At 41.2% G+C, this 14,036-nt stretch overlaps 1 protein-coding gene across 1 annotated transcript in view; it reads right to left on the bottom strand.

Annotated features, from left to right (window-relative positions):
• Positions 1–8,361: 8,361 nt before the first annotated feature.
• THSD7B (thrombospondin type 1 domain containing 7B) overlaps positions 8,362–14,036 on the bottom strand; it is a 576,660-nt gene continuing 570,985 nt past the window's right edge. The window contains exon 27 of the mRNA XM_057306371.1: positions 8,362–9,232. Coding sequence (XP_057162354.1) covers positions 9,151–9,232 — 82 coding nt within the window. The 3' untranslated portion in view covers positions 8,362–9,150. The remainder of the gene's footprint in view (positions 9,233–14,036) is intronic.

Raw genomic sequence — 14,036 nt, 5'->3', positions numbered from 1 at the left:
GTGATAAACTCCTGTTTTGTCTCAGAAACTATATCTCATGGTCAAATCTGAATGATAAACTTTCTGTATAGAATATTCTTGGTTGTAGGTGTCTTTCCACACTTTGAATATATCATGCCACTTTGTTGTGCCCTGATAAGTTTCTGCTGAAAAATCAGTTCCTAGCCTTATATGGTTTCCCTTACAGGAAACTTTTTTCTCTCTTGTTGCCTTACAGATGCTTTTTCTTTAATCTTTGACATTTTATTTAGTTATTTGAGAGAGAGTGCAGGGAGGGAAGGGGCAGACTGAGAGAAAGAATCTCAAGCAGACTCCCTGCTGAGCATGGAGCCTGACACAAGACGTGAACCCACAACCTTGAGATCACGACCTAAGCTGAAATCAAGTCAGACACTTAACTGACTGAGCCACCCAGGAGCCCCATAATCTTTGACACTTTAATTATGTACTATGGTGTGGAACTCCCTGGGTTCATGTTTGGAACTCTCCATGCTTCTTTGACTTGGAGTCCATTTCCTTCCCAAGGTTAGGGAAAATTTGTTATTATTTCTTCAAATATGTTTTCCACACATTTCTCTTTTTTTCTTCTGGGAGGCTTATAATGTCAATGTTCGTTTAATTAATGTTGCCCAAGAGATCTCTTAATCTATCATCATTTTTACTTTTTCCCCTCTTTTTGCTGTTCAGCTTTTCTGCTTTCCATACCCTGTCTTCCAGATTGCTGATCCATTTCTCTGCATCCTATAATTTACACCTGATTCCCTGTATTTTGTTTTTGTAATTTTATTCTTCAACTCTGATTGGTTCATTTTAATATTTTCTATCTCTTTATTGAAGGCCTCACTGAGAACTTCCACTCTTTTCTCTAGCAGTTAGTATCTCTATGTTCATTTCTTTAAATTCTTTATCAGGAATATGGCTTGCCTCTGTTTTATTTAGTTCTTTTTCTGAGGTTTATTCTTGTTCTTTCTTTTGGAGCAGATTCCTCTGTTTTCCCATTTTGCCTGACTTTGTGTTTGTTCCTGTGGATTAGGCAGAATGGCTTCCCGAACTTCAAGGAGTGTTTTTTGTGTATGGTGTCCCCTATGTAGACTGTGTGCTTGGTGGCTTTTGCTGTCTGGCTGGAGCTTTGGCTGTATATGTTAGCCACTCTTTTAAGTCATTAAAAGAAAAGAAAAGAATAATAAAAAAAAGAAAGTAATAAGGAAAAGGAAAAACAAAACCAAGAAGCACAAAAATTAAAACAAAATGGAAAAAAGTAAAATTAATTAAAAAGCAAATAACAAATTTAATAAAACAAAACAAAACAAAAAAACCCCACAACAAAAATATAGAAAACCTGTGGCTTATTTTCTGTGCCCCAGCACCACAGAAGCTGGTGTGGACTTGAGGACTCTGGGCTCACTGATGTCACAAGCTCACTGTGATCTGGACCTTGTTCTGGTCTGGTCTTTTAAGGTAGGGATGGAGACTCTCCACAGCTCCTTGGCCCTTTTAAATCACCACTTTTTTTTTTCTTCAGTGTCCCAGCACAACTAGGGCAGGTGTGGGCTTGTGGACCCTTGGCTTGCTGAATTTGCAGCTTCCTGTGACAGCTGGACCTGTGAGTTATAGCACTGGGACCAGTCTATTATGGTGTCCAGACCCTGCTCTGGACTGAGCTTTTAAGGTGGATGGAGAATGTTCCCACACCTCCTTGGCCCTTTAAACGTTGACTTTTTTGTCTGTGTCACAGCATGATTGGAACCAGTCTGGGCTTGCAGATCCTGGGCTTCCTGAGGTCACAAGATCACTCTGATGATTGGACCTACAAGCTATGGCATAAAGACCATGCCCAAGTGGTGTCCAGACTCTGTTCTTGTCTAGGCTTTTAAGATGGAGTGGGAGTGCAAACTGTGGTGTTCTCTAGTTCCTCTTACCTGGAGAGCGTTCCTATAGCTCCTCTGCTGCTTGTAGAGCAGGTCTAGTGTTGTCTCATTTATATGCCACTTGTTCTTTTAAGCCATGGCTTCGCCCTCCCCCCAGTGCAAGGACGGGGGAATCCGTTCCGAGTCCCTAAATACTAGGCTTCCCCACTGCTTTTCACAGTGGAGTTCCCTTTGTTACCATGTTACTGTATTCCTTGCTATTCTTTTGCCATTCTCTCTTTGGTAGCTTAGTAGCTGTTAATTCAGTACTTCATTCTTCTCCAGGAGGAATTGTTTTATTAATAGGTGTAATTTGGGGTGTTCTGTGGGGGAGGTGAGTTCAGTGTCTTCCTTCATTGCCATATTAGATCAGAACTATCTTGTTGCTCTTTTAACTGTTTTATTTTTAAGTTTTTTTTTTTTTTTAAGATTTATTTATTTGAGAGAGGGGGAGAGAGAGAGCGCGAGCGTGTGCACAAGCAGGGGGAGGGGCAGAGAGAGACGGAGAAGAAGACTCCCCAGTGAGCAGGGAGCCCAATGCAGGACTGGATCCCAGGACCCCGGGATCATGACCTGAGCCGAAGGCAGACACTTAACCAACTGAGCCAGCCAGGTGACCCTGTTTTTTAGTGTTTTGTTTTGTTTTGCTTTGTTTTGTCTAACCTGAAGCACAGAAAAAAAAAATCAGCTCATGGCCCTTCAGTACTTTCCCTCCCCACTGCAGTTTTCAGCATCAGGTATGAGGGTTTCCTTACTTACTGTGTCTCAGTGTCTTGCCATTCTCTGTGTGGTCTCTCTCTCTCTCTTTTTTTTAATAGAGAAACTGTTTAGGTAACCCTCTAAATAGATGTCAATTTGGTGTCTATGTGTTCACAGACATAGTTCATAGGATTTTCCATCTTGGACTGGAACTGGGACCCATAGCCTTTGTTCTAAAATCTATTTTGTCTCACGAAAGTCTAACTACCCCGGCTTTCTGTTTCTTTCCGTTTGCATGGAATATCTTTCCCCATCCATTCACTTTCATTCTGTATGTGTCTTTGGGTCTGAATTATGTCTCCTGAAGGCAGCAGGGTCTTATTTTTTTTTTTTTTATCCATTTCAGTCACCCTATCTCTTTTGATTGGAGCATTTAGTCCATTTACATTTAAAGTAAATATAGATATGTATATTCTCACTGCCATTTTGTCGTGTTTGGGTTATTTTTTTAGTTCTCCTCTTTTTCTTTTTTTGCCCTCTTGTGGTTTGATGATTTTCTTAGGGTTGTGTTTAGATACCTTTCTCTTTATTATTATTTGTGTGTGTGTGTGTGTGTGTGTGTGTGTGTTTATTGTACATTTTTGGTTACAATGAGGTTCATATATAACTCCTATGTGTACAGCATTCTTTATTAAGTTGATGGTCATTTATGTTCCAACACATTCTAAAAGCACTAAACTTTTACTCTTTCCTCCATGTTTTATGTATATGATGCCATATTTTACATTTCTTTTGTGCACCCCTTAACTGATTTTTGTAGCTATTACTTTTGTGTTTTAACTTTCATAGTAGCTTTCTTTATAAGTGACTAATCTACGGCCAGTACTGCATTTTTGCTTTAACCAGTAAATTTTTTTCTTTCATAATTTTTTTCTAGTTATGTCCCTTTCTTTTCCCAAGGAACATTAATGCTGGTTTAGTGGTGTTGGAGTCCTTTAACATTTGTCTCCTGGGAAACTATCACTCCTACTTTGAATGATAACTTTGCTGGGTTAAATATTCTTGGTTACAGGTTTTTTGTTTTGTTCCCTTGCCTTTCAGGACTTCATGCCACTTTCTTCCAGTCTGCAAAGTTTCTCCTGAAAAATCAGCTGATACTCTCATGGGGTTTTCATTGTATATATTTTATTTTCTCTTGCTGCTTTTAAGTTTCCTTATCTTTTATTTTATCATTTTAATTGTGTTATTTTGGTGCCAGCCTGCTTGGCTTGATCTTGTTTGGGGCTCCCTGTGATTCCTGAACCTGGATGTAGGGAAATTTTCAGCTGCTATTTCTTCAGGTAACTTTTTTGTCCCTTTCTCTCTTCTCCTTCAGGGACTCCTATAATGTGAATGTTACTATGCTTGTTGTCTCAGAGGTAAATTACCCTATGTTTTTAAAAAATTTTTTTGTTCTTCATCTGGGTCACTTTCCATTACCCTGTCTTCCAGATTGATCCATTCTTTTGCATCCTCAAAACTATTGCTTCCCTTAGAGTATTTGTCATTTCAGTTATTACTTTCTTCAGTTCTGTCTGGTTCTTTTTTAAATATTCTGTCTCTCTTTTGAAGTTCTCACTAAGTTCATTCTTTCAAGTTTGGTTATCTTTATGACCGTTACTTTAAACTTTTATCGGGTGGATTGCTTGTCTGTTTCATTGAGCTCCTTTTCTGTGTTTTTTCTGGTTCTTTCATTTGGAATATATATATTCCTTTGTCTTTTCATTTTGTCTGACTCATTGTTTGCTTCTATGTATTAGGTAGATCAACTACATCTCCTGGTCTTGAAAGTAGTGGCATTATATAGAAAGCATCTTGGGGTGCCCTATAGTATAATCTTCCCTGGTCACCAGGACCAGGTGATCCAGTGCTGTATCCTGTGCGGGTTGTATGTGCTCTCCTTTTGTGGTTGAGCGGTAACTGCTGGTGGTGTACTGATGGGCAGGACTTGTCCCCATAATGGCTGGCTAAGAAGCCCTGCTGCAAATTCTTTATGTGAGCTGGTGGGGGCAGGGGAAGCTGGCCCTCAACTAGGATGTCTGCAATTGTAGGCTGCAACCTCTGTGTGTATCCTGGTTGGTAGGAACTGCCCCCTGCACAGCTGGCTGAAGGGCACAGTTGCAGCTTCTGTAGGTGTGCGGATGGGTAGGGTTTGCACACAGCACTGTTAGCTGAGAGGTCTGACTAGAGCCACTGCAGACTTGCTGTCAGGTGGGGCTAGCTCTCAGCCCCACTGTCTGAAATATTTGGTTGCTACTGCTGTGGGTGCACTGGTGGGCAGTGCCTGCCCCTGTCTCGGTTAGCTGAGAGTCCTTGCCACAGCTACTGATGGTTGGGATCAGCTCCCCTCTCCTCTGGAGCAGGCCTAGTTTGGTGCATCAAATCCAGCTAGGACTGCCTTCTGGGTGTGGTGGGCCACTTTGGGGAGATGCTGGTCTGGGTCTGCCTGCTGGGTGTATTGGGGCAGGAGCCACTTTGGAAGGGTGCCTGCTGGGGTGGGTGGGTTGGGTGGGGTAGGTCTAGGTGGGAACGATGGGGTGGGCAAGCAGTGGTGGCAAGATAAATGAAGGGTGTCAGAACAGGCTCCCAAAAGCATATGGCTATCTAGGCTGATGGAGGACAAGAAAAATGATACCCACTAGCACTTCTATTTCCAGAGAAAGCTTCTGTAGGTCCCTGACCCTCTGGCACATGTCCTAAAATTAGTCAATAAATCTTCATGTATAAAGGAAGTACTTTTCAAACTGCTGTGTCTGTGCTGGATCTCAGACTAGGTGATAATGTACCCTGGTTCTTTAAGGGCAGACACTTGGTTTTCTACAGCTCTCCGGATCTCCCAGAGTTAAACCCCACTGATTTTCAAAGCCAGATATTATGGGGACTCACCTTCCCAGTGCAGGTTCCCATGGCTAAGGATGCCCAGTGTGGGGCTTGATCCCCTTGCTCTTCCATGCTTTTGATATCCCTTTCACCTGTACGTAGCCATGATGGGGGGTCCTGACCACATCAGTGCCCTTTCTACCCTTTTCAATGTATCTTTGTTCTTATGATGCTAGCTGTGGAAGATCTGTTTTGCCCATCTTCAGGTGGGTTTTAGAGTGAGGTGCAATACATGCGGTTGTTAATTTGGTGTGTCCATGGGAGGAGGTGAGCTCAGGATCCTCCTACTCTCTGCCTCCTTCCTGAGATCTTGCTTGTTTCTTGATGGAGGCATTAGCATTATGATATATGCATTATCATTATCACTATTGGGCTTTACAAAGCATGTTGTTTAATCTTTACATATATGGGGACTTTCCAGTTTTCTTGTAGTTGATTTCTAGTTTCACACCACTGTGTTCAGAAAAGGTGCTTGATATTTTAGTCTTCTCAAATTTATTATACTTAGTGTGAGAATGTTGTATGTGTGCTTGAGAAGAATGCGTGTTCTGCTGCTTTGGGATAAAATGTCATGTATATATCAAGTCCATCTGGTCTAATATGTTATTTAAGGCTGTTTCCCTTATTGATTTTCATCTATGAAAGTGGGGAAATGAAGTCCCTATTATTGTATTACTATTTCTCTTTTTAGGTCTATTAATGTTTGCTTTCTAGATTTTAAGTGCTCCTATTTTGTTATATAAATATTTACAAATTTTATATACTTTTTTGTATTGACCCATTTATCATTATGTATTGATGTTCTTTGTCTCTGATTACAGTCCCTTTTAAATTCTATTTTCTGTGATACAAGTATAGCTATCCCAGCTTTTGGTTTCCACTTGCATGAAATACCTTTCTCCATCTCCCCATTTTCAGTTTGTATGTGTCCTTAGATCTGAAGTGAGTCTCTTGTAGGCATCAGATAGATGGGTCAGTAACTTTGTCATATAAATCACTTATCTTTGTTTCATTAAGTCTTTTTCTGAAGTTTTATCTTGTTCTTTCATTTGGAACATATTTCTCTGTTTCTTCATTTTCCTTGACTATGTGCTGGGTTTCTATCCATTGGATAAAACAGCCACCTCTACCAGTTTTGAAGGAGTCGGCTTTGCATAGATGAGGCTTTGCAATGAACCCTGCTGGTTTATGAAACTTCTGTGACTGTCCAAGCAGCCTACTTAGTTCTTTGTGGCTCTCAGTAACAATGCCCAGGGGCCTCCAGTCAGGTGATCAGGAGTCCTCCCCTGGCTGCAGCCACAAAAACCAGGGCCCTAGATGCATGTACAGATTCCTTTTTAGGAGATAGTGGCAGAGCATAAAGATGGTGCCCACCAACCTCCATGGTCTTTGGATTTGAGTAGGCCCCTAGATGTGTGCTAAATTAGATACCTGACCCTCATGCACATAGCCTTTTTCATAGAAAGACTGCTGCCTGTATGCTGTGTCCTGGAGTTTAGCCATGGTGAGTCTGTGTGAATCCTTCAAGAACTATTTCTCAGTTTTCTAGTCTTGAGGTTTTGTGATGTAAGCCCCAATTGGCTTTCAAACTAGATGGTTTGGGTGGGTCCATCTCTCAGGTACAGGTCTTAAAAGTTGGGGTGCCAAAAGTGGGGTTCAAACCTTTGCTCCTGTGAGAGAAGCTTGGGGTTGTGAGTTCCCTCCCAATTGTGGGTCACTGCACCACAGGTGGGGCTTACGGTGAGATTGTGTCTCCGCTTCTTCTGTCCTGATGTTTGTCTTTCCTCATTTGCCGGAAGTGTAGGAGTTGCTCAGTTATTTTGGGGGTTTATTTCATTGGCAATTGTTCCATAGGAAGCTGCAGATTTTGGTGTTTGGGGGGGGGGTAAGTTGACGATCCTTTTACATTGCCATTTTGAACCACAACCCCATCTGACCTTTAATGTCTAACCTAAGAGGAAAATGATTTCATTATCTTCATTGTGTGGATCAAATAACCGAGGCAGACATAATTTGCAATCCTTATACTGGATCACCCATGGGTAAGGGGCACAGCCAGGATTTGATTTCTGAAGCAGGATCTCTTGAATTATTATGAAGACTGTTGACGCTGTCATTTAAGTGAACTAATAAGAGGCCAACTCTAGGGGGTGTTTGCTCAGTGACACTATAGATATAAGCCATCCTATTTTCATTTATTTTTTTTTCTTTTTAAACCATAGTGGCATTGGCCGAAACCAGTTAATCAGTCTTAACAGAAGTCACATCCTCTAACATTCCCATCTTCTTAGGATATTGAAATGTCAGTGTTTGCCTTATTTCAGTGGTTTGTTCTAATATTAACTGAGCTTTAAATATTCCTTCAAGCTACTCTGTGTAATTATAGTTGGCTCTATTTCATAGTGTACTTGATAGTGTTAAGAATGTGGAATAAGAATCCTTTTCTCTGGCAGTGATTTCAGCTGTCAACCCCTACAGCAGTGACACAGGGAAACGGTCAGTAAAACCGTTTTTGTCAAAGCAAGGGCATTTCATAAATGAATAAATATAGAATAGGCTACATCTCAGTCTCTTGAGCACTTTATTTGTTATAAATACAAGTCAATACCACAAGATGACCCCTTCTTACTCTCACCATCTACAGTTACAAACAATTATCTTCATAAAATGGTTTCAATGTGTTTAGGTATTGAAACCTTATAAAAGCAAGACTTGCTACAAACAGGGTTGGTGTTCGATGTATATTAAATGAGGTCAGATAATTAAGTTCAAAAAAAATTTATAAATATTCAGATAAGAAAATTGAAATTACAAAAGCAGAGTTTATCATCATTAAACTGAATTACAAGTGTGTATGGTATAGTACTATAGCTACATGGCTAAGTTTCTGTTAAAATACAGTTTTAGTAATGAAATAATCTACCTCATTCTCCAATACAGCCACCTAACACTCAATACATATTTCATTCGGAAACCACCTAGCTTTCATCTAGACCAGCAATTACGCCCACTCCATCAACCCACGAAGTGCCATCATCCCCTGGCTACAAAACAAAATACAATATTTAAAGGTAAAAACTCAGAGAATTTCTGAAATGGTAAACCATTCTCTCTGTGTTCATGAAAATAGGCAATCCAATTTGAAAGTCTCTGAACCAATGTAAACTCTAGAAAACTCATTGTTGACGTATGGGAAGAGTAAAGCCTTGCACTAATATAGTGCGTAACAAAGCAGTGTCAGGCTCGTCATTTACAGTAAATGCCTTGATTGGACTTTCCTCCAGATTGTCATCATGCTGCTGAAGAGAAAGTGTACTGAAGTCTGTGGGAATTCCATCATGTTTTCTTCCTCCCATTTCCAAACAGGAAGAGAAGGGTTTTCAGGACCCTTGGGAAAATCAAAAAATTAAACACACACCCACAAACAACTTGAAAGCAAAATGGCAGACCTAATAATCCTTGACTCCATGTCCAAATGAAGTTGAGGCAATATTACTTTTGGAATATTTGTATTCTGCCCAATGTATCACATCATGAGATTCCTCAAAAAACTGAGAAGTCTGAGAGCTACAAAAGAGAAAGCGGTTAAGGCAGTTGATGTCTACATTTGGATTTCTTCTTCAGGTTACATGTCTAAGTCTCCATCGTAGGCTAAGGTCAGAGGCTTCTGCTGGGGCGGTGTGCCTTGATGTGGTTTTGGCTTCTTGCTGCAAAGGGAAAAGAATTCCTCAGATAAAGGTTCACATAGTTCTGTTTCATCTCCCAAAGACAATTATGAGGTATAGAAATTCATGTAGTTAAATGACAAAAGACTGAGTGCTCTGAACCTGTGGGTTTCTTTTTTGAATACTTGTATATTTTATCCCTATTTAAAAATGGTTTCATGGAAACAATGAACCTGGTAGAGGGCTACTTTTCTTGTTCTTGTTTATACTCAGCAATGCAAACATCTTCTGTCCACTAATCCCTGAGCTACTGTGACCCTCATATCCGAGATGTTTCATACGAGCAGCTGGAGCAGCCAGACTCCTCGGCCTTACCCTGGCGGGGGTGCTAAGTAAACACGCTTCTGCTCTGGCCTGAAACCTAACAGTTAGATGCCATGCCACCAGAGACTGTCAGGAAACTTTCTCTGATCCTGCACCATGCAGAGCCACTCTCACCTGGTCTCTGTTTTACCTGAGGTTGACAACTTTGCTAGGTCAGGGACGGCTGCTCTTCCTTCTCAGAGAGAAGCTGAAGTTGAGTAACCTTGGCAAATCGCACAGTGAGGGCCCAGATCTGGGGCCAAACAACCTGCATTATACTTTCTTAGTAGGGGTAAAAGAACTTTTATAGTTTGAATTTTACTCCATCGTGCCCCACCCCTACCATACTCTTTCTCTTCCATCCTCAGGGCCTTGGCTTTGCCATGCCTTCAGAGCCCAGCTCTTTGGGGTTATCCTTACCAGCAGGGAGCCAACTCTTTCCTTGTCTCCTAATTTATTTTACAGTATAATCTATTATTAATTGGAAGTATACTAAGTGCCAAGCCTTGTGTTCAGCATTTTACATACAATACCTCAATAAACCCAGAACAACCCTGAGAGAGGTCACTGACCTTCCCCCAAGTCATTGAGTGGCTGAAATTTAAGCATGTCTGACAGAGGCCCAGGCCCTTAACCTCTTCAGTGCACTCTCTCTGTATCCATGCCATTAACTTGGCATGGGGTGGAAACAACATTTTGTCTATACATAGGAATTTTTATACTTCAAACTTAAAAACATTTTCATGTGTACAACTGAGTGGCATTTAGTATATTCACAATGTTGTGTAACCATCATCTTATCTAGTTCCAGAACATTTTCATCGCCCCAAAGAAAAACTCTGTACCCACAAAAGTAGTCTTCCTATTTCCCCTACCCTCAGCCCCTGGCAACCACCTAACTTTCTACCTCTTAGGCATTTGCCTATTCTGGATATTTCATACAGATGGAGTTATGTGGCCTTTCTGTCTGGCTTCTTTCCCTTAATGGTTAGACTTTTGTATCATGTGAATTTTTACCACATACACAGAAAGAGATGCTTGATAGAATTAAAATGGGGCTAGGGAGAATTACCTAGTTTAAATGCTCAAGTTCGAAAACTATTTTTTTGGGGGGGAGGTTTCATAATGAACGTTGCCAAAATAAGAAAAATGATTTTAAAAGTCACTACAGGAAAAACCACAGATCCTTTCAGTGCTCCTGCCTGGCATCTGGGGTGCAGTGGGTGCTCAATGGGTGATGAGCTGAGTGCTGGGCATGGGCTGCAGGCAGACACCTTCCAACCAGAGAAGCTCAGGACAGGCAGAAACCCGCTCCAGCATCCTCTGCCACGGGATCCTCAGTCTCCGGTTTTGTGCTTCTCAAATGGCTATTCACTGCATAGTTATTAGAATAATATTCAACTTAACTTTATTCCAGTGGCTCCAGTTCTATTGTTTGGCCCAGACTCTAGCATAGAGAATGGACCCAGCTTGAAATAAGGTCCAGAGCATTTTAAAAATATTAAGAAATTACACCACAGTTTAGGACAACTTAGAAGTGACAGCTTGTGCATCTCCTGTGGTTCTGGTGATAGCAGAAGCTGTCCTAATACAAGATAGTTCACCTGAAATGACAACTGGGATCTTCCCCATCCTGTGTGTATCTTTAGTATCTTCCTCCCACCTTTGGAAGAGAGAGGGAAGAACTGTAGGTGCTTCCAAATAGTTTTTGACAATCCATTCTTAATTAGCATTTGCCAAGAGGTACTGGGCAAAGAGAAATGAAAGAGGAGCTGAGTCCCGGGGAGTGGGGACGAGGGATAGAGGTGGCTGGATCTTTATACTGATATTGTCTGGGAGACATCTAAACTTGGCCAGCGCGTTTGTCGGGCCTATAAAATTCTGCTCAAAATAGTAGTATTTTTTATGAATGGGTTTCCCTGTATGAGATTATGGGAAAGAAGAGGGGTCTCCTATATGTAGGCCTTAAATCCTTGTGGGCCAAGGGGTGTGTTGGGAATCATTTGGAGGAAGACCTCATTTTCTATGAATCTCTTCAAATCGTGTAATCTCTCACTAATATCATAACTATGCATATGTGAGAAATTTTAGAGTGGAAAGTTCTTAAATGCTGGTAAACTGAGTAAGGTGGTACGAGCTGGGTAGCTGTGACTTTACAAAGCATCCTGACTAGTTAAAAAGATCCCTGAGGAGGGGGCTGTCCGTAGCAAAGCCAGGACACCTGTCTTAAGTCCTGCTCTCTTTCCTTTCTCCCCTACTGGTACTCCTTTTTTCTCTCCAACTCTGGTATTGGGAAAGGCGTGACCACCTCACACTAAATCAGGACCTGCAGATGCCTGCCACAGAGGCCACCACCACTCATCCTGTACCCAGGGTGGATCTCTAATCCATCACACTATTCCTCCCTGTCGGACTGAGGTGTCGCCTCATAACTCTTCCTAATGGAGCACTCCTGACAGCCACCACCACTTTCAGGGTTGGCACAGGGATAAAGCTGTTACGCAACACTGGCTGTAAGAGACCATTGCACGACACACATTTAAAGTGACCTCTTCCATGATCACTTGCATTTTAGCCGAGGATAAACCCATGAAGCCAGAAAAGCAAGCTGATGATGAACTGACAGGCAACTGCTGGGACTTAACGGCACCATTGACTTCAAGCCCCAAGAACCCATCCCCAAGGCAGTAGAGGTGAAATAGCTTGATGAAAGCCTGAAATGGTGTTTGGTTTAGGCAGCCACTCATGAGGGCAGAGCCTCTGGAAGTGGGGGCCCTACTCTCAAACTTGGGCAGGGCAGGATGGATATGCTGTAGTTATGTGGAGCAATTTTCTGGCACTATGTCTAGATTAACTACAAGCTCACCCGGTGCTCATCTTCGCTAAATTGCCTCATGGATCTTTACTGCCAGGGGAGCACGGGCATCAGTAATATTTCAAAAACTTCGAGCACTAATGGTAGCTGTACAAAGGGTTATATCTGAACGAAGTGGTCCTTAAGAAGACTATTTTTCTATATTTTCTCAAAAGCATTTCTAAGTTTTATTATAAATTGCTTTCATCTAAAGTATACACCTAAGGCCTGGCATATTCTAGCATTTCTCTTGTCCTAAGCCTTTTCTTTTGGGGGAGAAAATATAAAATCTCCAAAACTGTCCTCTTCTGACTCCTCTGCAAGCTATTTAATAGAAGTAAATGCCATGAAAGTATCTATTTGGACTCTTTAGGCAGCTCATACGTAACAGTAAATGGTATGTGTTCTGACATCAATAGGTCCGTTCCCAGGTCTATAGCTTACTTGGGAAACAAGGAGCCTCTAAAAAATATGAAAGCTGTAGCCACTACAGAGTTTTTAGGATCACTCAAGAGAAAGAAATTGCAGACTAGAAGACCAGTGGAAAGAGCATTAAGCTCTCGGGCTAGGCAAACCTGGAGGTGATTTTACCAGGCTGATGACCTTAGAAAAGTTCAATAACTTAGCTCTCTTTAAAATGGGTCGATAAAATCAACAACTTGGTAGATTTTTGTGAGGACTGAAAAAGCAACCTATGCAAAATACTCATTTATTCATCCACTATGCTACTTTGGGTGGTAGGGGAGGAAGATACTGAAGAAACCACCATAATCACAGCCTAGAGTAAATGGCAGAGAGGAGGAAGAATGGACAAGTTATTCCAGACTGTTTGGTGGGAAAATGCTGGTATTTGCATTTTACTGAGAAGAACCAATAGAGTGTCAATAGCTAATAGTGAAAATTCATTCTAGATGAATGGGATAGAAGGAGGAAACCCTGGAAGCAGAAGGCTCCTTGCAAAATTAGTAAGTACCCTAATATAATTCTCTCAAGAAATTATCTTTCAGAAAGAGATTGTAGCCTTATATTCAGTACTTATAAGTTTTTCATATGAGTTTATAATATAAAAAATACATCATAGACATGCACAATACAAATAAAATGGTGGACTTCCCTAATACATGTGAATGGGTATGTGGGGTCTTGGGAGAAAACCTCTGAAACAGCAACACAAACAGACTAAAAGTGCTGTACCTCAACAACTTAGAGATGAAAAACTGAACCTGTGGAAAGGGAGATTAAAGCAATGACGAAGTGATCTGAAAGATGGACACAACCTCTGTTAGGAAAGTACAGAAAATGAGTATATTGTAATGAACTAATAGAGGATAGATGGTAATGTAGAACTAAACATATGGATTAAATATTCCAGTAGAAAAGTTACCACTTTAAAGAGATTTGGGCCTATACCCCACCTCACACTAGCAAAGGTATAGGGAAACTAATGAAATTGCAAGGATCGTTTAGGCTTCAGTTGTGGAAGACTTTGGTTGGCTGGGTAGGCAGCCAACACATGACTTCCATTTTGCTGTCAAAGAAAGAAAGAAAAAGCCACTGCTGGTGTCCGAGTGGGAGAGGGGCTGATCAAAGTTTAGGGAGACTAATTTGGCTGTAGACAGCAGAAAGGAG

This window comes from Ursus arctos, unplaced genomic scaffold (assembly GCF_023065955.2).
Source record: "Ursus arctos isolate Adak ecotype North America unplaced genomic scaffold, UrsArc2.0 scaffold_1, whole genome shotgun sequence".
In the NCBI taxonomy this organism is placed as follows: domain Eukaryota; kingdom Metazoa; phylum Chordata; class Mammalia; order Carnivora; family Ursidae; genus Ursus; species Ursus arctos.
The sequence above is the reverse complement of the archived record's forward strand: the minus strand, read 5'-3'. Positions and strand labels throughout refer to the sequence as shown.